Source organism: Aspergillus karnatakaensis (assembly GCF_047715665.1).
Source record: "Aspergillus karnatakaensis strain CBS 102800 unplaced genomic scaffold BJY04scaffold_11, whole genome shotgun sequence".
NCBI classification, from domain to species: Eukaryota; Fungi; Ascomycota; class Eurotiomycetes; order Eurotiales; family Aspergillaceae; genus Aspergillus; species Aspergillus karnatakaensis.
Genome location: NW_027395723.1, coordinates 40,106 through 63,015, shown reverse-complemented (window position 1 = coordinate 63,015; position 22,910 = coordinate 40,106). Strand labels below are relative to the sequence as shown.

General features: G+C 50.6%; 9 protein-coding genes and 1 non-coding gene across 10 annotated transcripts; 4 read left to right on the top strand and 6 right to left on the bottom strand.

Moving 5' to 3' along the window:
- The first annotated feature begins 39 nt into the window (after window positions 1-39).
- On the top strand, window positions 40-3,970 carry BJY04DRAFT_225953 (phosphatase family protein). Its single transcript, XM_073718307.1, has one exon. It carries the CDS (start codon window positions 490-492, stop codon window positions 3,631-3,633), a length of 3,144 nt encoding a protein of 1,047 aa, XP_073573921.1. The 5' UTR covers window positions 40-489; the 3' UTR covers window positions 3,634-3,970.
- A 781-nt stretch (window positions 3,971-4,751) lies between these two features.
- Window positions 4,752-5,768, bottom strand: BJY04DRAFT_14362 (kinase-like domain-containing protein). The gene is made up of 2 exons (XM_073708731.1): window positions 5,212-5,768; window positions 4,752-5,159 (listed from the first exon to the last, which is right to left on the bottom strand). The coding sequence occupies exons 1-2, from the start codon at window positions 5,630-5,632 to the stop codon at window positions 4,873-4,875; spliced, it is 708 nt and encodes a 235-aa protein (XP_073573920.1). The 5' UTR covers window positions 5,633-5,768; the 3' UTR covers window positions 4,752-4,872.
- Window positions 5,769-5,960: 192 nt separating this feature from the next.
- On the top strand, window positions 5,961-6,614 carry BJY04DRAFT_215541 (kinase-like domain-containing protein; the record flags this gene model as incomplete). Its single annotated transcript, XM_073715500.1, has 2 exons — window positions 5,961-6,134; window positions 6,177-6,614. 2 exons carry the CDS (start codon window positions 5,961-5,963, stop codon window positions 6,612-6,614), a joined length of 612 nt encoding a protein of 203 aa, XP_073573919.1.
- Window positions 6,615-7,184: 570 nt separating this feature from the next.
- Window positions 7,185-8,774, bottom strand: BJY04DRAFT_182864 (uncharacterized protein). Its single transcript, XM_073710383.1, has one exon. The coding sequence runs from the start codon at window positions 8,043-8,045 to the stop codon at window positions 7,347-7,349; it is 699 nt and encodes a 232-aa protein (XP_073573918.1). The 5' UTR covers window positions 8,046-8,774; the 3' UTR covers window positions 7,185-7,346.
- Window positions 8,775-9,001: 227 nt separating this feature from the next.
- BJY04DRAFT_205991 (pentatricopeptide repeat protein) lies at window positions 9,002-13,873 on the bottom strand (the record flags this gene model as incomplete). Its single annotated transcript, XM_073713657.1, has 4 exons — window positions 9,002-9,270; window positions 9,338-10,465; window positions 11,080-13,066; window positions 13,097-13,873. The coding sequence occupies 4 exons, from the start codon at window positions 13,871-13,873 to the stop codon at window positions 9,002-9,004; spliced, it is 4,161 nt and encodes a 1,386-aa protein (XP_073573917.1).
- A 142-nt stretch (window positions 13,874-14,015) lies between these two features.
- BJY04DRAFT_182860 (ferrochelatase HEM15) lies at window positions 14,016-15,944 on the bottom strand. Its single transcript, XM_073710382.1, has 3 exons — window positions 15,441-15,944; window positions 14,800-15,382; window positions 14,016-14,748 (listed from the first exon to the last, which is right to left on the bottom strand). Exons 1-3 carry the CDS (start codon window positions 15,657-15,659, stop codon window positions 14,291-14,293), a joined length of 1,260 nt encoding a protein of 419 aa, XP_073573916.1. The 5' UTR covers window positions 15,660-15,944; the 3' UTR covers window positions 14,016-14,290.
- Window position 15,945: 1 nt separating this feature from the next.
- On the top strand, window positions 15,946-18,490 carry akuA (putative DSB repair complex subunit Ku70). Its single transcript, XM_073710381.1, has 4 exons — window positions 15,946-16,812; window positions 16,860-17,703; window positions 17,752-17,855; window positions 17,905-18,490. Exons 1-4 carry the CDS (start codon window positions 16,255-16,257, stop codon window positions 18,229-18,231), a joined length of 1,833 nt encoding a protein of 610 aa, XP_073573915.1. The 5' UTR covers window positions 15,946-16,254; the 3' UTR covers window positions 18,232-18,490.
- Window positions 18,491-18,975: 485 nt separating this feature from the next.
- Window positions 18,976-19,061, top strand: BJY04DRAFT_t47. Its single transcript has one exon. It is a non-coding gene; the product is annotated as a tRNA-Tyr (tRNA).
- A 180-nt stretch (window positions 19,062-19,241) lies between these two features.
- On the bottom strand, window positions 19,242-20,666 carry BJY04DRAFT_14289 (uncharacterized protein). The gene is made up of 2 exons (XM_073708714.1): window positions 20,304-20,666; window positions 19,242-20,239 (listed from the first exon to the last, which is right to left on the bottom strand). Exons 1-2 carry the CDS (start codon window positions 20,548-20,550, stop codon window positions 19,374-19,376), a joined length of 1,113 nt encoding a protein of 370 aa, XP_073573914.1. The 5' UTR covers window positions 20,551-20,666; the 3' UTR covers window positions 19,242-19,373.
- On the bottom strand, window positions 20,536-21,837 carry BJY04DRAFT_14282 (U2-type spliceosomal complex subunit CWC24). The gene has a single exon (XM_073708711.1). It carries the CDS (start codon window positions 21,768-21,770, stop codon window positions 20,784-20,786), a length of 987 nt encoding a protein of 328 aa, XP_073573913.1. The 5' UTR covers window positions 21,771-21,837; the 3' UTR covers window positions 20,536-20,783.
- Between the last annotated feature and the right edge of the window lie 1,073 nt (window positions 21,838-22,910).

Below are 22,910 nucleotides of genomic sequence, written 5' to 3'. Positions count from 1 at the left end.
ACTGGTCCCCTCTTGCGCTCATCAATCGTCATCCTTCAAGTCCCAGCCTCCATCTCTTCTTGTTGCTTTGGAAAAATTACCTCCACCAATTGTTTCGGAAGAAGCGCTTCTCATATCTTCTTGTCTGGATACTCTTCCGCCGCTACTTTTGTCTTGGTGTCTCAACCGGCGCATTTGCTATACTTGGACCACCCGCTAGTACCCGGACCGTACACCAGTATAGCGCGCGTGTTGCTCGGGCAATTCCCCGACTCTTGATTTACACAGTTCCACCCAGGTAAATCGTGATGACTGACAGCCACGCTCAGCTCTTCCCGGCTATTGTACCTTCGTATTCGCCCTTCGTGTCTCAGCACTGCCCCCACCTTTCACGCGATCTAATGAGCCGACTCGAATAAAGCGTGAAGTCTAGACCTATATATACAACGGGAGCGAGCCACATACCGAATTGCAGCTCCCGCCCATCTAAAATCACCCTACTTGACCAGTATGGCTTCTAAAGATGAACAGCCATCTGGGCATATCGTTGGCGAATACCCCTCCGATAGCGATAACCTTGGCCGCCCCGCGGATGCCGCTTCCGATCCTTCTACGCTCTCCAATGCCGTCAAGGCGCGGAAACAGGAATACACGAGCCACAGATCTATACACGTGAATGTTGGAACATGGAATGTGGCTGCGATTGCTGGGACGGAGAATGACGTTGGCAAGTGGTTCGTGCAACAGAAAGGCGTATGGGGACAGCGATCCGGGTCGCTTGTTGCGGCATCGGAAGAAGGCACAGTGTCGAAAATAACGAATTCTGGAGGGGCTGCATCGCTTCTTGAGCTCCCACCGGACCAGGTCGGTCTATATGTGCTCGGATTGCAAGAGATCGTGGATGTTTCTTCGCCGGCCGAAGCCTTGAGGCCCTATGTCGATCCGGCCCCGGCAAAGCGCTGGAAGGCTGCTGTTGAAGAGGCTCTGCCTCCAGGGTATAAACTCGTCGCAGAAACCCAACTCATTGGGTTGTTACAATTGATCTACGCCGCCCCGTCCATCGCCGATAGCGTGTCGGCGGTAAGCTCTACTAGTGTAGGTACGGGCTTGATGGGGTATATGGGCAACAAAGGTGCTGTTTCGACGCGCTTGCTCTTGGGTGAGACCACGTGTATAATATTTGTGAACTGTCATTTGGCGGCAGGGTCGGATAAGGCCAGCTTAGACCGACGGAATTGGGACGCATCGCAAATTGTCGGCCGAACAAAGTTTGACTCGATTCACCCCGATCTTACGCTGCGAGACGTGCCTTCTGAAAGCATTGGAGATGAAGATTATGCGTTCTGGATTGGCGACCTGAACTATCGCTTGCAAGACATCCCCGGGGACGACGTCCGCCAGGTCCTTGCTCGGCATACAGAAAATGAGTACGACCGGAGACACGAGTCTTTTGTTGAGATTCGTAATTCAACTTCATCTCCATCCGTGGTGATTAAAGAGGACGTGGAGGGGCAATCGCCAATACCGGGGAACATCTCAAATAAGATGCAATCGCTTGATATTGATTCTGACGACGAGTTGGACCCTCATCAGGATCCGGCCTCACTTCAAACCACAATCTCATCACTAATCCCGCACGATCAGCTGCGTATGCAGCAAGACCAACAGAAAGCCTTCCATGAAGGCTGGCGTGAGGGTCAAATTTCGTTCCTGCCCACGTACAAGTACGATGTGGGCAGCGTGGCGAGGTTTGATTCGAGCGAGAAGCACAGAGGGCCAAGCTGGTGTGATCGCATCCTATACCGATCCCGGAAGGATAAGCTAAGATATGAACGGCTTGTCAAAGAAGCCACAGAAGCGAGAAAGCGGGACGAGGAGATGAAAGCTAGAGGACTTGAGAACGCCGTGGCGGATGACAGCGTTTTGTTCGACTACGACCCCGACGCTGATGGTGCAGATAGCGGCGACGACTACGATCCCGATGAAGATCAAGGCGACGAAGACATTCCCGATGTATCATCAGAAGCGGACACTTCAATCCGGTTGGATTATTATACTTCACACCAAGGTGTTCTTTCCTCCGACCACAAACCCCTCGTTGCCGGGTTCACGCTCGAATTCGACTTTGTGGATCCGAAACTGAAAGCTCAAGTACATCAAGAAGTTGTTCGGGAGCTAGATAAGGCTGAAAACGAGGCTCGACCTGTGCTAACAGTTGTGGTTGATATTCACGGCCGTGAGCCGTCTGAGTCCGAAGGGGATCCAAATGCTGTGAACTTTGGAAATGTCTCCCTTGATGTGCCTGTCCGTCGACACTTGACCGTGGCAAACACCGGTGGGGTATCTGCGACGTTCACAGTCCAGAAACCAGAGCGTGGCGGTGATTCTGAGGCACCCTGGCTGGAATATAGAGTTGAGAAGCAGCAAGACGACGAGGCTGGCGATCACACCCAACCAGCGCCATCAAGCGAATGTACACTTCTACCCGGGGAGCTCGCCAGCGTTGAGATTACGATTTGGGTCAGAGACCCACACTTTGTACGTCTCCTGAACAATGGCGAAGTGAAGCTTGAAGAGATCCTGCTGCTTCGAGTGAAAGACGGCCGAGACCATTTTATTTCAGCTCATGGAAAATGGCTTCCTACGGCATTTGGTCGCAGCTTAGAGGAACTCACGCTGATCCCAGAAGCTGGTGCACGGAGTCTGGTAGCTGGCTCGATAGAGAGCCAGAAGGACAAACAAGGAGTTCCAACGTCAGCTCCTAGGGAGATTTTCAAGTTAACAGAGGCGATATCTGATCTTACGGAACGCGCTGTTGCGGAGTGGGGTATGGTGCAAGGGGAGTCCGATGACAAGGCCCCCTGGGAAAGGGAGCCGCATGGTTCTGCATGGCCCTTTGATGCAGAAACGTGGACGCTCAAGGATGCGGAAGCGCGTTCGCCGCTTCTAGCAACCGCTCGTGAGGCTCTAGATACGAATCAGTCTTTCAATCAGGCCTTCGGACCAGAAGTGTCCTCGCTGCATCGTCTTGAGATATTAAGCGAAACACTTCTTTCGTTTTTGCGCTCTCTCAAGGACGGAGTTATATCTGCTTCCGTTTGGCAGAGCTTAGACCAGCAACTCCAAGCACGAGAGAAAGTCAAGCAGCCTCCACTTTCTTGGGAGGACTCACAAGCGTGGGTGCTCGAGAGCCTTGCCAAATCGCCTGCCCACAGCGTCTCCTTCACCTTTGTGACATTCATGCTGGCGCGGATAGCGAACGAAATCGCGCCTGTTGCATCAGCGCCCCTTCGTAGCTCAACCTCGCTCAAAGAAAACACCAAAGACGATACTAAAGCCAAGAACGAACAATCCTCGCTGTCGTCCCCTATTTCCCCAACATCATTTATCTCCGGCGGGAGCTTCCGCCGCAAACCAACAACCCCGGCCTCTTCTACACAGGACTCAGCTGCCAAAGCAATTACCCAACGACGACAGGCCGTTGAGAGTGCCCTGGCTGGCGTTTTCGCGAAAGTCTTATTCTCTAGCGACGTCCCTGTGCCTTCGAAGGATAAGGAGAGACGGCAGTTGGAAGAGAGGAAACGCAGTATCATCGAGCCGTTCTTGAAGGCTATCGGGGTGGATAATCATGGCCCTTCTGGCGGCGCACCTTGACTGGTTAGTCAGGTTTTGAGAAGCTCCTATTTGTATTAGATCTTGGGTGGCTTTTTGGTGTATACTTATAGATGGGATGAGGTCATGTATATATTTATAGTTCATACTGCCGTCTGTTGACTGATCGGTTAATGATAATTGCTATACTATTCTAAATTTAGGGCACTGTTAGAGAGGCTGTTATATATATATTAGATCATGCCCCTCGCCGACAGGCATTGCCTTCTTGCCTCCTTTTACCGCTCATCAATCAAGAGCCAGAAGCACTCCGCCATGTCGCAAGTGGTCTCGTGTGATCCATATTTCTTCCTGTCGGGTTACACGGCGCAAAGCACTCCCTGGGATTGGTTGCACATCACATCCATGTATCTCCAGATCTTGCCGTGCATAGGTAGCCACTTAGGGAGCTAGCGTGCTAATGTTCGCCGGATGTGCTTCTGTTGACGCGAAGCTCAGTAAGAGGTCGATGAACGCCGATGGCGAGAAGAGCATGTTGGCCTCGGCACCATGGATCTATAGATAAATACCCCGATCTGATCAGACGCCCGAAATCTCCATGGTAGGCGTTCACACAGCGTGAACATCTCTGAGGCTTCTCACCCTGATCCTGCCGACCCTCCCGGCGAGGTCTAGGTCTACCTAGCTGGGGCCCCCTCCCGCTGTTCAAGCGATCGACCTCCCTTAAGTACCGAGCGAGTGAAGCAAATACCAGATTTGATTTGCGGCTTCTTCGGAGTAGCTCGGTGGTGGAGAATTGATGTTTTTCATTTGGATTGGTTTATACATGGACTCCAACATGGCCCTCCATTTCTTTATCACATCCGACTAGAAATGGATGGTTGGGGAGTCCGGTAGTTGATGCTCGATCTTCAGGGCGTTCCTGCAACATTGACCAGAGAGAATCTGCAAGCTTCTCGGTATTTGCTTCGCCGAAATTAGTCGGTAATCTCTGGCTAAGATAGAGAGCAAATTTTTGATTGCCTTGCTCGAATAGCTCGTGCATAAGGGATCATAAAAGCCCATGGACCTCCTCGATCGTGCAGCCGAAAGATTCTCTCGGGAAGAGCGGCTCATTTGTAGCGAGTTGGAATATCTGTATTTGACGGTCAGATCAGGTTAGGGCTTAAGGGTAGGGAACATACCAAGCACCCTACAGCCCATATATCTACCTTCTCATTCCACGAACTACGTTTAAGTAATTCAGGTGCCCTTAAGCCCGTTGGTGTGACAGGAAGGGAGTCATCTTGTCCGTTCCACATAGCTATGAAAAGAGTCGATATACCACATTCTTGTACCAGCAAAAGGGCTCATACCTCCACCCAAATCACCAATCTTGATTAGAAGTGTCGAGAAGGCTGGGTCGTCTAGCATACCGCGGGGCCGCTGCGAACTCACAAGATACCGCGGAGCACTATTATCCTTCTCAACTCCTGGAAGCCACTCGACAGGACTGAATTCCGGTTCCGTTATCATTGCGTCTGACAAGTCGCAGTCTAGGGTGAATAGTATATTGGCTGGTTGGAGGTCTATTCACAAATCAGTATTATCATTAGAGCACTTGGTACCGAGGATATATACCGCCATGGATAATTCCCTGGTCGTGAAGATAACTCAAGCCGAGAAGTATCTGTTTCGAGATCTCTCGAACATTGCCTGGGCAGCGTGGTTTTTCTCGAACAGTCATTGCTTCACCGTCCGACATCATGGCCGGGAACACATGACAAAGATGTCTGCCGTTAGGGCCTTCATGCTCAAAATGATCTAGTAGTTGCAAAACATGGTCTTTCCCTGGATGGTGTGTATCCGCTTTCGATAAGTGAAGGAGGACAGAATGTTCTCGGCTAGCACCTGAGATATTGGCTTTGAGAATCTTCAATGCAACATATCTTTCAAGCCTAGGGGACAGAAATGAGTAAGTATCGTAGTCACAGGTAAGGTCAGAAGATACAACCTTATATCTTCGGCTATCTAAACAGTAGAAAACTGGCCAAATGCCCATTTTGCAACAATCCGATACCTGTGGTGGAAAGTTTCCTCCAGGTGAACTGGGTGGTAGCCTCCAGCACGATACTCTTCGACAGGCTCGACAACATCATGAATTTGTTCGAAGCGACGCATTTTTCCTCGAGATTATTGATTGATGGTGGTATCAGGCGTCTGCATTGCTGGACAAATGATGGGATGGAAGGCAAGCCACGTCTTCCCATCACGTGCAGCTCTTCAGACATCAACACATCCGTACGGAGTAATCTCCCTAGGAAATCAAGCTTACCTTCTCTCCTTGAGCAAAGACAGCTCCTATATACTCTTATAAAGATTGACTTATCATGCAGACCGCCGGCCCACCTCCCGCAAACAGTTCACACAAAATTGTCACCTCAAAACGTCGCCCAGTCCTAAAGCACTCTGAGAACCAAAAGCTTTCGATGATTGGCATATTCGCTGAAGTCTATCTTGTGGATGGAATGATAATCAGAAAGGCACCTCGCAGTCAAAGCGAGGTAGACATCCAGCCAATTATCCGCGAAGCCAACATCTAAAAGATCCTAGGCAAGCACCCTCGGATTGCCGAATGCCTCTCCCTTGAAAGGCAAGACTATGTGGACATTCAATACTATCCTTCTGATGATCTGGCTAGTCACCTCCAGACCAACAAAATCACACCCGGCCTCCGATCTAAATGGCTTCAACAGATCATCGAGGCAGTTGTTGTGATCCATAGCCATCAGCTTATCCATTCAGATCTGGCAATACGGCAGTTCTTCGTTGACGATGACATGAACGTTCGCCTAGGCGATTTCAACTCTTCTCAGGACCCTGGCCACCCAGCCTTGGGATATGAAAAGGCATCTCATTGCTTACCGAGAGACTACGATATGCCAAACACGGTTTTGTCGGATATCTTTGCGCTGGGCTCTACGTTGTATGAACTTGTCACTGGGTTCATTCCGTATCATGAGCTTTATCCGGTTGACACGTAAGTCGCCGACCAAAATCTGTCACAGCGACAGGGGCTTGTTACCTACCGTACTACGGGAGGTCAAACTCTTGAGTCTTGTTCATACTAGATCGTGGTGACCTAAGCTCTCGATCTAGGCCAGAATGACTTCAAGGTAGTTGCATTGGTCACGAACAAGTGGGTAAGTAACAATAGTGGTAGAAGTCCTTGATTACAATGATCCGACTGGCGTTCAGCCGCCCAAGTTGATTTATATTGTGTCAGCTGAGCCTGGACGGTGATGACGGTGAGACGACCTGGTGGAGTGGTGACCGCTGTCATGGATCCAACGCTACGGACCGTTCCGTTGGTGAGCAAGGGTTAGATTACGAAGTGGGACTTCAATCCTTATGAGCTGCACCATTCTTGCATTGCTGTCTTGCTACGGTGGTATCTGGGTTGAAGAGTTCATCGATTGCGCTGTTAAGACTATAGAATGTGAGTTGTCCCTCAAATAAAGTAGAAACAGGAGGGAACTATGAGGAAGTAAAAATAAAATGAACCACTACATACAGGCAGCTAGCTATGACTCGCCGCAATGTAAGTAGTTACTGCTTATTTCAATCTACACATTTGCCGTCAGATATTCTCTCAGTCGCATCGGGGAGTTTTCATGTATTGAGAGCAGGTTATTGCCAATCAGGAAACAGGTTTCATAGAGCAAGGATATGTCAAAAGAGCCTTATATCTACGCGGATATAGTAGCAAGCACACTCTATACAGGGAATAACCGTATCATCGACCGGTCCACCTTATCCATCAACGCACACTGCTCTGCGAAGAATGGTATGCACTCGTCAATCATTCTAGCCCAACATTCATCCATAGCAATCCGCTTGGCGGCGAAGAACTCCCGCTCTGGCACGCTATACCCCGAATCTCCCCAGTCGAGTATCCCTGTGATGGCTCCGTTCTTGACCATGATGTTCCCCGGATGGACGTCCCCGTGCGTCAAAACCCCCAGAGTATCCGCAAGAGGTGGAGAAGCAGTGAGAATCTCCTGCCTCAAGGCTTCCTCCTCGTCATACCATCCACCGCCATCCGGTCTGGAAGCAACTAGAGCCTCGACAACGCCATGCTTGTACTGCTCAAAAGAATAAAAGGGCCCGTATTTCCTCTTGGACCGGTAATCCCACGGGTGGCGGAATATGATATCCTGACATGGCCCGCCGCCCACAGACCCCAGGAACGAGCTGCCAAACGCACGCCATTCATGGATGTAGCCCTTCAGTTGGTTGGAAATGGCACAGAGCTCCTCTGCAGACATGCTATCTATGCATGAGCCCAGGGTTTGGCCGTCGATCTTGGTCATGAGGATGAACCCGATGTCGTTAATCGTGTATGCGCTCAGAACCCTGGGGACAGGGATTTGTGGTCTCTCCGCAAGGAGGATCAGGGACTCTGCTTCGCCCATGTGGACTCTCCACCCGACCTTCAAGATCGAGTGTTCTGATATCTGTAGTATATTGCTGCCACCTTTCAACTCTGCTGTCAGGTCTGTTGCCGCGTTGAACTGGTCGAGCGAGATGATTGGTGTGTTTTTATCGCGCAGCGAATCTGTGAAGACCACATCGGAAGGTGATGCCTGGGCTACAATCTCGGCCAGATAGCCGCGGATGGTTGGATCGGGGCGCTAGGACAGCGATGGGTGGTTAGGTGGAGGATTGGATTTCAGGCAGCTGATTCCGTGACCGACCTCAGCGTAGTACTTCAGAAAGCTTTCTGGAGGGTGTCCCATTGTTGAGGATGCTTGATCAGTTGACTTCGATCAAGTAGCTTCGCAGTACGTCCGGTTAGTTATGCCGCTCCCGGCAACAAGCACAGTTCCAGCGACTTGGCGATTCACGTAGCCTCGAAACTCCAGAGCTCTGCTTGTGGGTGGCTTGGGGGGTCAATTTGACTCAGGTGGACTCGCTCTGACCACGATACCTATGGTAGGTCATGTATACGCTGTGTTGGTGATTGGGTTGATAAGATTAGCTAGAATATAGGCGGGGGAATGAGGGGGAAAGAAGGAGTTAAAGAGGTAAGAGGTAGAACAGCAAGGACAGTTCTTATTTACTCAGAGGGGCTGGCGGGCGGTGATCATAAACATCCCAAAGCAAGAAAACTAACTTGAACAGGGATCTTCACAGATCTTCGCTTTACAAGAAAAACGGAGAGAAGTAGTCTATATATATCTCTTGAGACTCTAAACAAAGTTAAGACAAGATCAGACAAGGGGTAAATGTAATAATTATACAAGGAGTAAGATAACAGTATCATCATGATAGGGGACATTAGAGTAAAAGTAAATATGTAAACAGATAGAGAGAATAAAAAGCGTCCCATCTAGGAGGCCAAAACTCGGAGCGGAAAAGGCTGGTAAACCTAACAAAAGGCTTCAATAACCATATACGGGAAGATAACAACACACGCGGTCCAGAAGACCAGCGCGCAGCGGATCAGCGAAACGGGAAGCTGATACAGCGGCGACTCGCGGATGATCATCCAGAGCGAAAGAAAAGCGACGGTGAAGAAGTGCGCGAAGAGCACTTGCGGCTTCTTGAGCATGCCGCCGAGCATTTCGACGGGTTGCTTATACATTCCTATCCGGAAGTATTGGAAGCAGCCGCGTTGCAGGGCTTTGAGGTTGTCGTCTGAGGAAAGTTAGTATAGAGGAACCTGGTGGAGAGTGGGAAGTTGGGAACTGGACTGCGAGCTTACCATCTGCTGCGAAGAGGGAGTAGAGTGCTTGAGCGAGGATGTTGATGACCGAGGCGCCCATTTTGCGTCGCCATTGGAAGGTGGAGAGCTGTTTGAGGACCAGCGCGGTGTCGCTTAGCCGGGGGACACTTTCTGGGCTGAGGAGCTCGCGGATGAGAAGTACGTCGTTTAGCGCGACGGTCATGCCGCCACCCGTCAGTGGATGCCGCATGTTCAGAGCGTCGCCCAGGATGATCAGTCCTGGTGTTTTGTTCGTGGCACTTGGTAGAAAGGAGTTTGGCATCGACCGCAGCTGGTTCTTGTCTAGTGCGGCGGCGAAAGAAGGTTGGACGGACTTGGGCAGAGAGGGAAGGACAACGTTCCGGAGATGACCCTTAACACCGCCGTTTTTGACAGACGCCGAAGGCAGATTTTCTGGGATGTCGCAAAGAATCCTCGTCTCGTGCGTTCCGATCTGGTAGATGAGGATAGGCGGGTTATTAGGATTTAACAGAACATGGCCGTAATGCGGCTGGGGCAGCTCAGCGTCAATGAGCTCCAGCCCCCAGAACTTCGACTTGACTTTGGGGGTATAAGGGTGGTATTGTTTCCGGAACTTCGAAGCGTAGCCATCCGCGCAGACCGTCAACTGTCCAAAGTAGCAGTCCTTCTTCTCCTTGGTCACGCACTCCACCCCAAGAACCTGCTTGGTGTGCGAGCATGTAATCAAATCCGTAACCTTTGTTTCGACAATTGTGACATTCGGACACGCTCGTGCCGCTTCGCGCAGCTTCATCACGAACCGTCCGTGGTGGAATGATCGGCCTTCTGGCGGTGGCGCTCCGGGGCTTTGAACGGGGTACGGGATTGTGACGGGGTCGCCGCGGTACGTGACATAGTATCCTTCTGTCGGGATGGCTTCAATCCCTTCAAGACAGTCCCGGAGTCCTAGTTGTTCGAGGGCGGAGACACCTCCGGGCTGGAGGAGCTCGCCGACGATGCGGTCCGGTTCTTTCAGCGAGTATTCGAGCAAGAGGACACTCCGGCCCTGATTCCCTAGTGCGACAGCCAGCGCACAACCTAGGACCCCAGCTCCAACTATGACAATATCTGCATCGTGGTGAATTCGTCGGCGTTGTTCGGCGGCGTCTAGGGATTTCGTGGCGTTGCCGTTGGCATGGCCGTTAGAGACGGTGGTCATCGTGTGGCGGAGAAATTCAGAGAGTCCGCGGAAACGTCAGGATCGAGGGGAGCGACAGAAGGGTGCTGCGCATATTCGAGTCGCAGGATCTAGAGGAGTAAAACGAGCACAGGTAGTGAGAAAAGACCAGTGGCGGGAAAAGGCAGCATCAATCCTTTAAAGGAACGGAGAAGAGAGGTGTGAAGCCCGGGCTCGTTAAGGGGGAGGGCGGCGGAGTTTGGTGGTGGTTTTTTTGGCAGTCTCCGAAAAGGACCAAAGTGGCCTGACTGCAAGCCGCCTCCACTAGTTGGTTGATAAACCGTATGATCTTTGGAATTGGAGCTTGTCTATTGGATTGTAGAAGTTGTTTCTCTGTTCCTTCACATAGAAAGGGTTTTTGTTGGGGAAATCGAGAGCTTGACAGACTGAGGGCTGGATTCCGCCAAGCACAATCTCACAATCACATGCAAATCTAGAATTATATACAGGTCTAGTCTAGGGAGTGCTCCGAGCCAATCTATCATATCATACAATATATCATACAACTATTTCTCCGCCAACTCCTCCTGCGCATATTCAAGACACGTAGCCTCGTTCCAACGCGCGAAAATGTGTTGCTCGTCATTGTCAATGCGATCCAGCACTTTATCGAGCTCGTATTCCTCGTCCCACTCCGCAATCACCGAGTCGAATCGCGACTTGTCCTTCCAGATCTTCTCCTCGTCCAATTTGGACTTGAGTTTCCGCCGGTAACTTTGCTTGGCTGCAGGGTTGCCTCTGAGATCCGTATACTTGGGGTTGCCATCACACTTGCTTGTAAGAATGTGGACGGCAAAGCCAAGGTAGTTTAGTTGAACTGCCAGGCGGCGAGCCTGCTGGCGGGGCATGCTGTTGGCCGCGGCATCGCGACGCAGACTTCCAATAACCCGATGGGCCTCGACAACGAGGTCTCGGTTAAGTGCACTACCTCGGGAGATAGCGGTTAGGATGCACCACCGTATGCCGGGAAGATTGTTCGTCGCGGCAAACGCACGTAGGAACATCTTCATACAGACACCATCAAACTGCTGCCAACGTCCGTATTTAGACATATAGACAGAAGCCAACAAATCGAGCGCTAGTTCCGGTTTACCTGATTCGATCAAGCGTCGAGTCGTTGAGGATGTGATGTGATGCTTGACAATCATCTTCCTTCCGTACCAGCAGACGTTGTAGAAGCGAAAAATCGCCATCTTCATGTGTTCCGCCTCCGCTGACGGCTCCATATCTCTGATTTGTGCGCAGAAAAGGGGTAGAGAGTCGGTCCACGAATCTTGCAGGAGAGCTTGAGCGCGAGCAAGTCCGTGTTCAAGGACCGCAGCAATTAACGCAAGCTCAATCTCACGAGGTTTCAGATGATATGTGCCGCCCTCAGCATTCTGAAAGCATTGCAAAGCTTCCGCCACTTTGCCTACATGCATATGATGAGCCATTTGGTCCTGAAGCTTCTGGTAGTTGTCAACAGGTCTTGAGGGCTGCGTCAGCTGGTCTAGCGTGCGCTTATACCACGCCATGGGAATGTCTCCTGTGCCGGTTGGCTTCCCGTGGTCAGACGGAGAAGAACGAGGGTCATAGCCAAGAAACTGTTGCGAAGCAGTTGCCCGAATACCTTCTTCGCGCGCAGAGTGTAGCATCTGCCAGAAGCCCACCGGTGAATCCTGGAGCGCGGCTCGACGGCCGTGTAGCATCTTCAAAATCTCATCCTCATTCATGCTCACTTTCCACCCACGTTGTCGGGCTAAATCTACGAACTCGGACAACATAGCCTGGTTCCCTTTCTCAACGACCGCCTCCAGGATATGTTTGTATAAGACCTGGTCAGGAATAATGTCGAACTTGTCGATATTGCGGTAAAGGAAGTCCCGAATCTCATCAGCTGTGTGGGTCACCCAATATTCGAGAAATATGCGATCAAAGATCTGGATGAAATCTCTTTTCTTCTTTGTTAAGCCGAGATCGCGCATTTCGTCGAGTCCCTCGTCCACCGCTGTCCAGTCACACTGCAAGGCTTTGCCAACTACAAGAAGCCCCTTTGTCCGACAGCTCAGCGGAACAAGGTAGGTGGTTCTCATTTCGTGCACGAGAGCTTCAGCGTCTGCGTATCTGCCAGTATCCACGTATGCTTTAACCATAGGATTGACCAGCTTTTCAGTCGGACTCTTATCCAGGCGGCGGAGTATAGTGAGTACTTTCGTGAATTGACCATTCATAAGCTCGATGCTCCTAGTTTTCCTCCAAAGGCCAGTAAGGTAAGCCCCTGCCAGTCCGCAGTCGTTATCGTGAGTTAGATTTCCGAGAAGCAACCACTTCGCCGTCGTAAGCCTTCGAGACTCGAGCAGACACCTAAGAACAACGTCAAGCATCATCGGATGTACGGGAAAGATATCTTTGTAGCGAACGTAGATAGTAGCAGCTGATTCAATGCAGCCCTTCTTTGCCAGCGCGATGATCAGGACCTTCCACATGGTAGGCGATATCCGATCCACCTCTTCCAGACGCTCAAAAACACTTCTTGCGATGAACACATTTTCCTGTCGGCAATTCAAGTAGAAAGCCTGTACCGCTTGTTCTCTTCGATCGGACGATATACCTTTTTCAGTGGCCGGATGCTCATCCAAGAAAATTTGAGCGGCATCGATCCACTGACGGCGCTTGAACAATGTTTGCATGCGCTCCTCGAGTGCTAAATGGGCTTCTGACGCGGTACCCAGGTTGCTTTCCAGAAAAGTAGCATCGACGTTCTCATCTGGTTGTCGAATCAAATATTTGGTGACAGAGCTACGCAGAGCTCGTGGGCGAGCGGGTCGATCGATTCCTTTCTGAAGGTTTGATTCGATCCGCATTTCAAGGTTGGCAGTGATTTCGGGACTCTCTTTCGATAGCGCAGGGTTGTATTCGGGTTCGAGTTCGTGTTCGAGTTCGGATCCGGGCTCGAAGGTGCTTGGTGGTTCGGTGTGATCCAGTGGGCTAGGATAGAAGTTCTGGTCGAACGGTGGACTCGGCTCATACGGAGTGGCCGGTTGTAGCGATTGTGACGCTTGAAACTTCCTCTCTTCTGCTTTCCACGCCTCGAGGCCCATAAATTCCCCCGCCTCCGCGGCCTCCATCATCCGGGAGAGCCTTTTCGCCGCGGACGTCGCATCGTATCGGGGGGCCGACGTTTGAAGGGCTCGCTTGTTTTCGACAATCCGCTCGGCCACGGTGACTCGCCGATGCGCATCGTACGTGATAGCAGCGACCGTACAGAAGCTTCCCACAGTCGATCCCGCAAGGGCAAGTTTCCGAAGCACTCGAAGAGCGTTTCGTGAAGGAACGGCGGGAGGACCGTGAGCAGGCATGATGTGAGGTGCGCCGCGATCAGCGAGCGGCCGCTAGGAGTATCACCTGCTAAGCATTGATTTAGAAGGGCAATTCGGGGGTCTTCGATCAGCGTTATGGCCCAATTGGCGAAGTTGAGCTTGTATAGTCGCCAATGCTGGGGAAGAAGCAGCTGGAGTGGTTTCGGAAAGTTTGCAGCTGCCAGCGCGGTTGGTCTTTCTCGACTCCCGAACCACAGCTTCGGAGTACGCATCAACCCACATAGTTACTCCGTTCACCGATCATGCCATACTTCCTGTCAGCCTGAGCTTGATTTGGTGTCGACTCTATCTAAGCTGAGGAGGCTTAGTTAGTTGGTACATACGGTTCAATCAGTTGTTGTAATATTACAATATCCTACAGCTTGCGGGTATATCACATTATGATGGAAGCATATCCTATTGTACAAGAGAAGCGTATTTTTCGCCGGCGAAAAACTTCTTCTGCTCCAGACATCTGTCGCTCTTGCAGCCTTGGCAGCGGAGTGTCATCTGGAGGGAGCAATTGTCCCCTTTGCGCAAGTGCTCGCTAGCCAAATCTGCGAGCGCCTTAATGAAGATTGGACTACCGTTCAGACTTTCGGCGCGTTTGAGTCCTGGGCTGTTGGCTTCTTCCATGACTTCCAAATCCAGCTCGTACAAAGTCTCAATATGATCACTGGTGAATGCAATAGGGACAAGGACAAGATCCGTCTGTCCCCTTTTCACGTACTCCTGAACGGTGTCGCTAGTCTGAGCGCCGAGCCAGGCAGATGGTCCGACTTGGGACTGCCAGCACAATCGGTAGGGGTTGCTGAAATTCAATCTCTGCATTACTGCGTGAACAGTTGCAGCGACCTCTGCTGGGTATGGGTCGCCTGGGAATCTCTGTTAGTCCTCTCCAACTGACAAGAGGGCGGCGCTCTTACCTCGGTTGACGACGCTCATAGGTAGACTGTGAGCGGAGAACAACAAGACCACACTATTCCTCTTCTCTTCAGGGTACGTTTTCAATTGATCCTCGATATTTTTCGCAAATGCTTCAACCAGACCGGGGTGAGTAGGCCAGCGGTCGATGACGCTCCACTGGATAGCTCCTTTCGGATCAACATCGCCATTTGCGCGCTTCCCTTCCAATCGAGTCCTCCACTTCCATAAGTCGTTCAGAGAACTACCTGTTGTAGAGCATGAATACTGTGGGTACTGCGTAAAAGCGACAGCGCGGCCTCCTTTTCCGTTGCCGAAGCCGTCCGCCAGTAGCTGTGCATACATGCTCTCTGTCAAGGGCGCGGCGTAACGAAATGCGACGTAGGGTTTGTGAGGCGCGGACTCGGGATTGAGCTTGTCTAGTAGTTTACACATTTCTGCACATTGATATTCGGACCACTTTCTGATTGGTGACCCTCCGCCGATATCCGAATATTGTTTTTGGATCTTGGGCGTTCTCCTCTTCGCAAGGAGTGGGCCAATGTAAGTTTGGAGACGACCGAGGGGGATTAAATCGCCATCAGACTATATACTCGCCAACCTCGTTAGTATATTTCAAAGTGCAAAGGTTTGTTGGACGCACGAATAGTCTGCTAAGGAAATCCTCCACTTCACCCGTTGTCGAAGGACCACCCATGTTTAGAAAGACCATTGCGGTCGGGCCTTTAGAACCTGTTGCATCCTGGGTGACTGGGGGTACAGCTGTCGCTAGGCCGTGTCTTTGCTCCTTGTTGAATCCCCGGGGAATGCGAGCTGCTGGCCGCAGCAACTGCGGAAGAGTGAACGAGCGTCGCAGAGCCATAACCGGACCGTAAATCAGCTCTTGCAGGACTGTCACCAAAGAAAGGAAGCAAAAAAGAATCAATTAAAAGAATAAGGAATGGAATATCGGGTGAAAATAAGAAGGAATTGAAAATGAAGCAAGGTCAGAAGCTGGCCAACAATTCCAATTCCCGTCGGCATCATGACGGAGCAGGCTCGGTCCAGACTGGGCCAATCATGAGCTTGCCGGGGTCATCAGCCTTGGCGCCATCACATGATGTTCGTGTCTTCCCCGCGTCAGAGAAGCCGGAGAAACGCGTCTCCCGGCCTAGGCTACCTACGATAGGCAGCCTCAACAGCTCCAAGGCTCCAAGCTCCGAATAGTTCAAAACTACGAGATTGGGGTCTGCCCAAGTTTTCTCCGCGATCTTTCGTTTCTCAATCTCAAAGTGGAAAAAAAAAAAACCCCATCATGGCCGAAGATACCTATCATCGTGACGATGACGTCGAGGAAGAGGAGGAGCTGGACGACACAGTACATCAACTGCAGCCGCTAGTCAAATTGTGCTGACACGGAGTAGGGCTACAAAACAGTGAGAGATGCTGTTCTCTTTGCGATTGAAGTTAGCGATTCCATGCTGGAGCCCCGTCCATCTGCAGATCCCAAGAAACAGACCCGAGAGTCTCCTGCGACTGCAGCTCTTAAATGCGCCTACCATCTCATGCAGCAGCGCATTATCTCAAACCCCAATGACATGATTGGTGTGCTGTTATATGGAACGAAACAATCGAAATTCTACAACGAAGACGAGAATAGCCGGGGCGACTTATCATACCCTAATTGTTACCTGTTTACCGACCTCGACATACCTTCCGCACACGAGGTTCTGGAATTGCGGTCGCTAGTTGAAGACGAAGCCAAGGCCGAGGAGGTACTTGTCCCGTCAGAAGACCCCGTCTCAATGGCCAATGTGCTGTTTTGCGCCAACCAAATATTCACATCAAAAGCTCCAAACTTTCTCTCGCGGCGACTATTCATCGTCACTGATAACGATAATCCACATAGCGACAGCAAATCTCTTCGCTCTGCTGCGACTGTTCGGGCGAAGGATCTTTACGATCTCGGCGTGATCATTGAGTTGTTTCCAATCTCGCGGGTCGAGAGTGAATTTAACACCTCCAAGTTCTATGACGTAAGTCGCGCTCTAGTACGCTCAGCATAATAGCTAATTACGAATAGGATATCATCTACAAAGCCTCCCCCCTTGATCCAGAAGCCCCTGCTTATTTGAAGCCTGACTCAAACCCAACAGATCCTCAGGATGGGATTTCCCTCCTGAATGGTCTATTATCAAGCATCAATTCTAGATCAGTGCCCCGTCGTACACTATTCTCAAACATATCGCTGGAGTTCGGACCGAGTCTGAAGATCTCAGTGTCTGGCTATCTGCTGTTCAAACGGCAAGAGCCGGCGAGGAGTTGCTATGTGTGGCTAGGAGGAGAAAAACCACAGATAGCTAAAGGTGTAACGACCCAGATCGCAGACGACTCAGCTCGTACCATTGAGAAGTGGGAGATCAGAAAGGCTTACAAGTTCGGCGGAGACCAGGTCTTCTTCACTCCGGAGGAACAGAAAGGACTACGAGATTTTGGCGAGCCGGTGATTCGAATCATTGGTTTCAAGCCGCTCTCAGCCCTTCCTTTCTGGGCAAATGTCAAGCACCCATTGTTCATCTATCCTTCGGAGGAGGACTACGTGGGGTCGACTCGTGTATTCTCAGCCTTGTATCAGAAACTTCTGAAGGATCAGAAGGTGGCGCTTGTCTGGTTCATTGCACGCAAAGCTGCTGCTCCAGTCCTTGGTGCGATGATGGCTGGCGAGGAGAAGGTTGATGAGAATGGTGTACAAAAGTTTCCTCCGGGGCTGTGGATTCTACCCCTTCCGTTCGCAGATGATGTCCGACAGAACCCGGAAGCTACCCTTCAAGTAGCTCCAGAGCCACTTATTGACCAGATGCGAACGATTGTCCAGCAATTACAACTTCCTAAGGGCGTTTACGAGCCCCAGAAATATCCCAACCCATGTAAGCCTGTTTTCCCCTCATGTTCAAACAACACTAATCAATCAAAAGCACTGCAATGGCATTACCGAATTCTACAAGCACTCGCGCTAGATGAAGACGTCCCTGAAAAACCAGACGATAAAACATTACCCAAGTATCGTCAAATCGACAAGGTGCGTCTTACTAAATCATCCCTCGCTGTACGAGGCTAACTTTCACAAGCGTGCTGGCGACTACGTCCTATCATGGTCCGACGAACTAGATAAAGCGTACGAGAAGATCGCCGCCGATGGCGCAAAGACAACTCTTGCCAAACGACCGGCCAAAGATAAGCAGGCTGCCGATAAGGCTCCGCCGTCCAAGAAGGTGAAGACCGAAGGCGGCTCTTCCACTATTCAGGACGATGTCCAGAAAAACTACCAGAAGGGCACGCTGTCGAAGCTCACAGTTGCTGTTTTGAGAGAATACCTTACTTCCCAGGGACGCTCTACTGCCGGTAAGAAGGCAGAGCTCGTTGAGCGAGTAGAGGAGCTCTTGGAAGCGAAATAGTGGATGCACAAGTTGCTGTACGCTAATAGTTGCTCGCTTGTATAACTAATGACTGCATATGATATGGCTCAAGGCGTACTGTTTGTGTTTCGCATGTAGTTCTAGGAGGCTCACTTACTTCGCATCGAACTCAATGAAGATTTTGTCCGAACCTCGTGTCCACGGTTCATATGACTCGGGAAGGGAAGTAGAGCTCCATGGCAGGTGCTAGCTATCCTTCGATAATGATTAGTGTCATGCAGTCGGCCCTTTCCCACGGTAAATGAATTATGTGAGTAGTTCTGAAAATCCTCTCGTTACAAATCTATATAATGGCGCCAGCCGTGCTGACTGCCGTAGGTATGTGAGGCGACTACCCTATAACCACAGTAACTAGTAATTTTGCAATAACTTCTATGCTTACGGTTATCAACATCGCTGTATTGCTGAGATTAGGCGTATGCCCTCCTTCCATACTACGGGGTAGTAATGACAGACAGGTACAGTGCGGTACGGCCAGGCCACTGAGTGCCGGTTGCGACTGCATTGGATTACCTACTTCAGGGAAACCAACTGATTCATATTTAGTCAATTATCGGAAGAGAGAGACGAAGGAATGCGCGACGCCTCAAAAGTGCTGACAACTCACTTACCGTTCCACCCTGAGGCGACAGATCAAACCTAAAGCCCTAACAGCACTTTCAACGCGCTTCTGAAAGTTTTGTGCAGGCTATGTCTTAAAAGAAGCGACGCTTTCTTCAACAACCCCGGGTGGTGTAGTTGGTTATCGCGTCTGACTGTAATATCTTGTTGTGATCAGAATGTCACCAGTTCGATTCTGGTCCTGGGGATTTCTTTTTTTTCTTTCTCTTATTTTGCTGCTACTCACACTAAGCAGCATATCCACAGTTCAGATTTATCTGATGGTATTGTTCTTGTTGTTAGAGTCCAGCTTTCGTATTATTGATGCTTGAAATGAATGAGAGCTTTGCTTAAATTGCTGTTCTTACTTACATTCTAGATAGACTATAGCCACTCTGTTATGCGATCAATAAGTGAAGAACATGACTTGACCCTATCACCATCCGTAGGTTTCCGGCGAGCCCGATCGGGCTGTTGCATATTATGGACCGCCTCTGTTGCTTACCTCCACCATATACTAATTAAGCTTTTTGCGCTTGCCCTAGGTAAGACCTTTCAAGAGCACGCATGATCTCGAGTACCCGTTCGCGGTTTGCTAACCCACTGGAAAAGAACCACGTCCGGTCTGCGACAAGGCCCATCAAGCTTAAATGCAAAGATTGCCAGTCAACAGCGGTACCTGCCGACTTGAGCTCATCCAACTCAACGAACAAGCCCTGGGAGAGTTCGTGGATTCGCCCGCGCCAAAACCAATCAGGCAATCTCGAGCCAAACGCTCTGAGCATATTAGTTAGATCCTGAACTTCGTTGACCGTATGATCAACAGGGCAGACTAGCTCGGCAATCATAACAATAATCTCCAGCGGCAACTTGCTGGAACATGCTGGCCTTTGTTGGCCTTCGATCTTTGCAGCTTCCACAGCCTTCCGAATCGCAGGTATAACCAGGGGACTCTGATATATATCACAGCGAGAGTCAAACTTTGGGTTAGGAAGTCTTCTTTGGAGGCGGCGAAAATCTTCTTGACGGATTTCCCATTCATCGTTATGGTACCAGTGCTTCCGAGCTACCTTGACCAGAGTTGCCAGGTTAGCCTTGTTCAGCGTGAGGTCTTCGACTCGGTTGAAGAGCACCCAACAATGTGCATGGACAAGATATCCGATCACTTTTCCCTCATATTCCTCGGGCTGTCGGCGTCCAATACCAGCGACGCGAAACTGAGTGAGTATCTGGCCGTTGTATTGGAAGTTTCCCTTCCCACCCACCCGAGCTTTTGCTGGGTCGCTGGGGGCGTAGCATGGTTGTGGCCAGCCGCAACCGCTGTTTCCAAATATATTTATGCCGGTAAGACGGTACCTAGGGTACGTGCGGTCTGTTTCTTTGATGACTGCACCCAGACAATTAATTTTAATTTTTAATCTTCTGCCCTTATACATGGGTCAAGAACTCACAGGCTCGACAGAAGCACGAGGACAGCCAGGGAAACTCATCAAAGTATGCTTCCTCTACTTCTTGAGCTGGGACAATGGCATGCTTGGACTTGGTTCTCCATAAATGTCTCCAATGGCTTTTCTTTAGGACCTGATCAGGGGTTTCCTGGAGAGGGTATGTCCCAGGGATCTGAACTCCGCATAGAAGGCATGTTGGTGGTGGTTTGACGGCTGAAGTACTAGGCGGTTTTATTCTTCGGGGTGCCATTTTGATTTCAGTGAATGATGGGAGATGCTGGATTAGAGACGAGATGGGCCGGGTGTGAGCTCCCAAGTCGATGTCATAAGGAACCTTATGTACCTACGCTGGACTTATGCTCCGAGCCACTCAAGCGCGCCTGATCCAAAGTATAACCCGCTTAGTAAATGGGCCACAGACCAGCCGTGACGCTTCATATATCATGATTCATAGTACATACATCCACTGGAACTTTCAGATGATCAAGAGCTTTCTGCTCCTTCGTCTTCTTCATCACTGCTAACTTCCTCCCCATCCGCAATAGCTTGCTCTCTCCGTTGTCGGGCCCGCTCCCTCTTCTTCTCAAGCAAGGCATTCAACTTCTTAGCCGTATTGAACACACCCCCAGTTCCAGCTCCGCAGATAGCACACGACGGGTTCTTGCGATACCGCTGCAGCGCACACGCCTCGCAGAAGTAATGCCCACATTTCGTGATAATCGGGTTCTGGTACGGCTTCTCACATATCACACACGCAAAGGGAATATTCTCTAACTCCTCCTCGTCGTCCTCGTCCTCATCGCCAGCTTTCGCACCTCGTTGGGAGACGACCTTTCCGGAGAGATTCTTGCCCTTGGTCGTCACGTCCCATTCCTGGTCTAGTTCCCACCCGTGCTTGTAGTCCTCGCGTTGGTGGGAGTACTTGCAGCTATCGCCGAACCCGCAAAATCCGGTCTTCTTGTAGTCTTTGCATACGTCCGGGGCGTAGTCCATAAATGTTACTGTTCGGACATTGGTCGGCGCCTTTATTGGTCCGAAGGTCTTGGTCGGCGCGTTGGGGTTCTTCTGGATGAAGGATTGGTAATTCGACGCGCCTTTGTATGTCCCGTCTGGCGCAGAGGCTGATGAGTCTGGACCTGGGCGGGAGCGTGTTGTGCCGAGGAGGTTCTTCTCGTTCAGGTCTTCGTCGTACCAGTTTGAGGATTTTGTGGCGTCGTTCGAGGTTGTTAAGGGGAGGGCGCTGGCGGTGGCTGGCTCTTCGGTTGCGGGCTTTCGGCGCACGTTACTTGCTGATGAGGCGGAGACTACGGCGTTCTTGCGCCGGCGCTTGATTCTTTGCCCTTCTTCATCGTCGGAGGATGTGAAGTCGGAGTCGCTGTCGGCGGGGGGTGGTGAGTCGGGTTTCTTGCGGAAGTTGGCTTTTTTGACACCGCGCTTTTTGAATGTAACGGCAGGCGCTGTGTCTGCCATGGCTAAATTCTAGAGCGTAAGTTGTGAATATGAGTTTAATTCTAGCAAGAAGCTGATCTTGAGAGCTTGAGCTGTGGTGGCGATCGCACGTGATGCTTGATAATCTCTACTCACGTGATAGATGGAAGATCATCGAAGCAAACCAGACAAACATAGGCTGCGCCCTCCTCCAAGCGGCGTCTGTTGTTGTTGTGGGTTCCTGATCTGGCGATGAGTTGGCGGCCTTGATTTGAGCTGCTGGTTGACGTCCTGTAACCTTATTTCTCTCCGTTCCATTGTTTGCGTTTATAGCCAGCTTTGATAACAATATTATTGACGTAGATACTACTGATATCGACTCTCAGAAGTTGTAAGGTGTAGACAGCTGTTGATGCAAGAAGCCCCTGCAATTTCTTCTTACGTATCAGACCAATAATTCTGGCAGTAGTCTCATGGTTCAGGCTGTCTAATTTATGCCGCGTTGGGAGACCCTCTCCCTCTGCTCTGTTAGTGAGTTAGGCTTCGGCAGCCTCGCCCTCATCCATCGCTCGTCTCTCGCGTCTCTTCTCTCTTCTTCGTTCCCCCGCCCAACGAGTCGCTGCGTCTCGTTGTCCAACTGGCAGTCCTACTATACTCTTTCTCTTGTTATTTCCTTTTCTTTCCCTTCCTTACTATCCTTTACTTTAATCCCTTTTCATTCCATTTCCTTTTCGTGTCTTTCCTTTGTCACAATTCCATCCCTTCAAACCCGTTCAACATACCTTGATTGAAGCTGCTGTATGGCGTAGCTGTCTTGCTTCCGCTTTGACCCGTGATATTGACGCTTCCCAGGTGTATCCCGGTTTAATCGCCACAGCTGCAGCTTGTTTGTTTCTCAGAGGCCGAGCATATCTTCCCCTCCTGTGGTTGGCCCCCGACCCGGTCGCACGCACTTCCAAGGTTACCAGACCACCACCTCCACAACGCGTTTGTTGTCGTTCTTGGTTCGCTCCCGAGCGGCTTTTCAATTCATCCTCTCGTTCTCCTTGACTACGCCGAAAACAAAAACTGCGCTTTCCTTTCTTATTGCTTTCGATTTCTGATATTTCTGATTGATTTTCTTTTGCGCCCGCTGCGCTGTCTTTCCTGAGTCGACGACTGATACGGCTACCTTAGCGGATT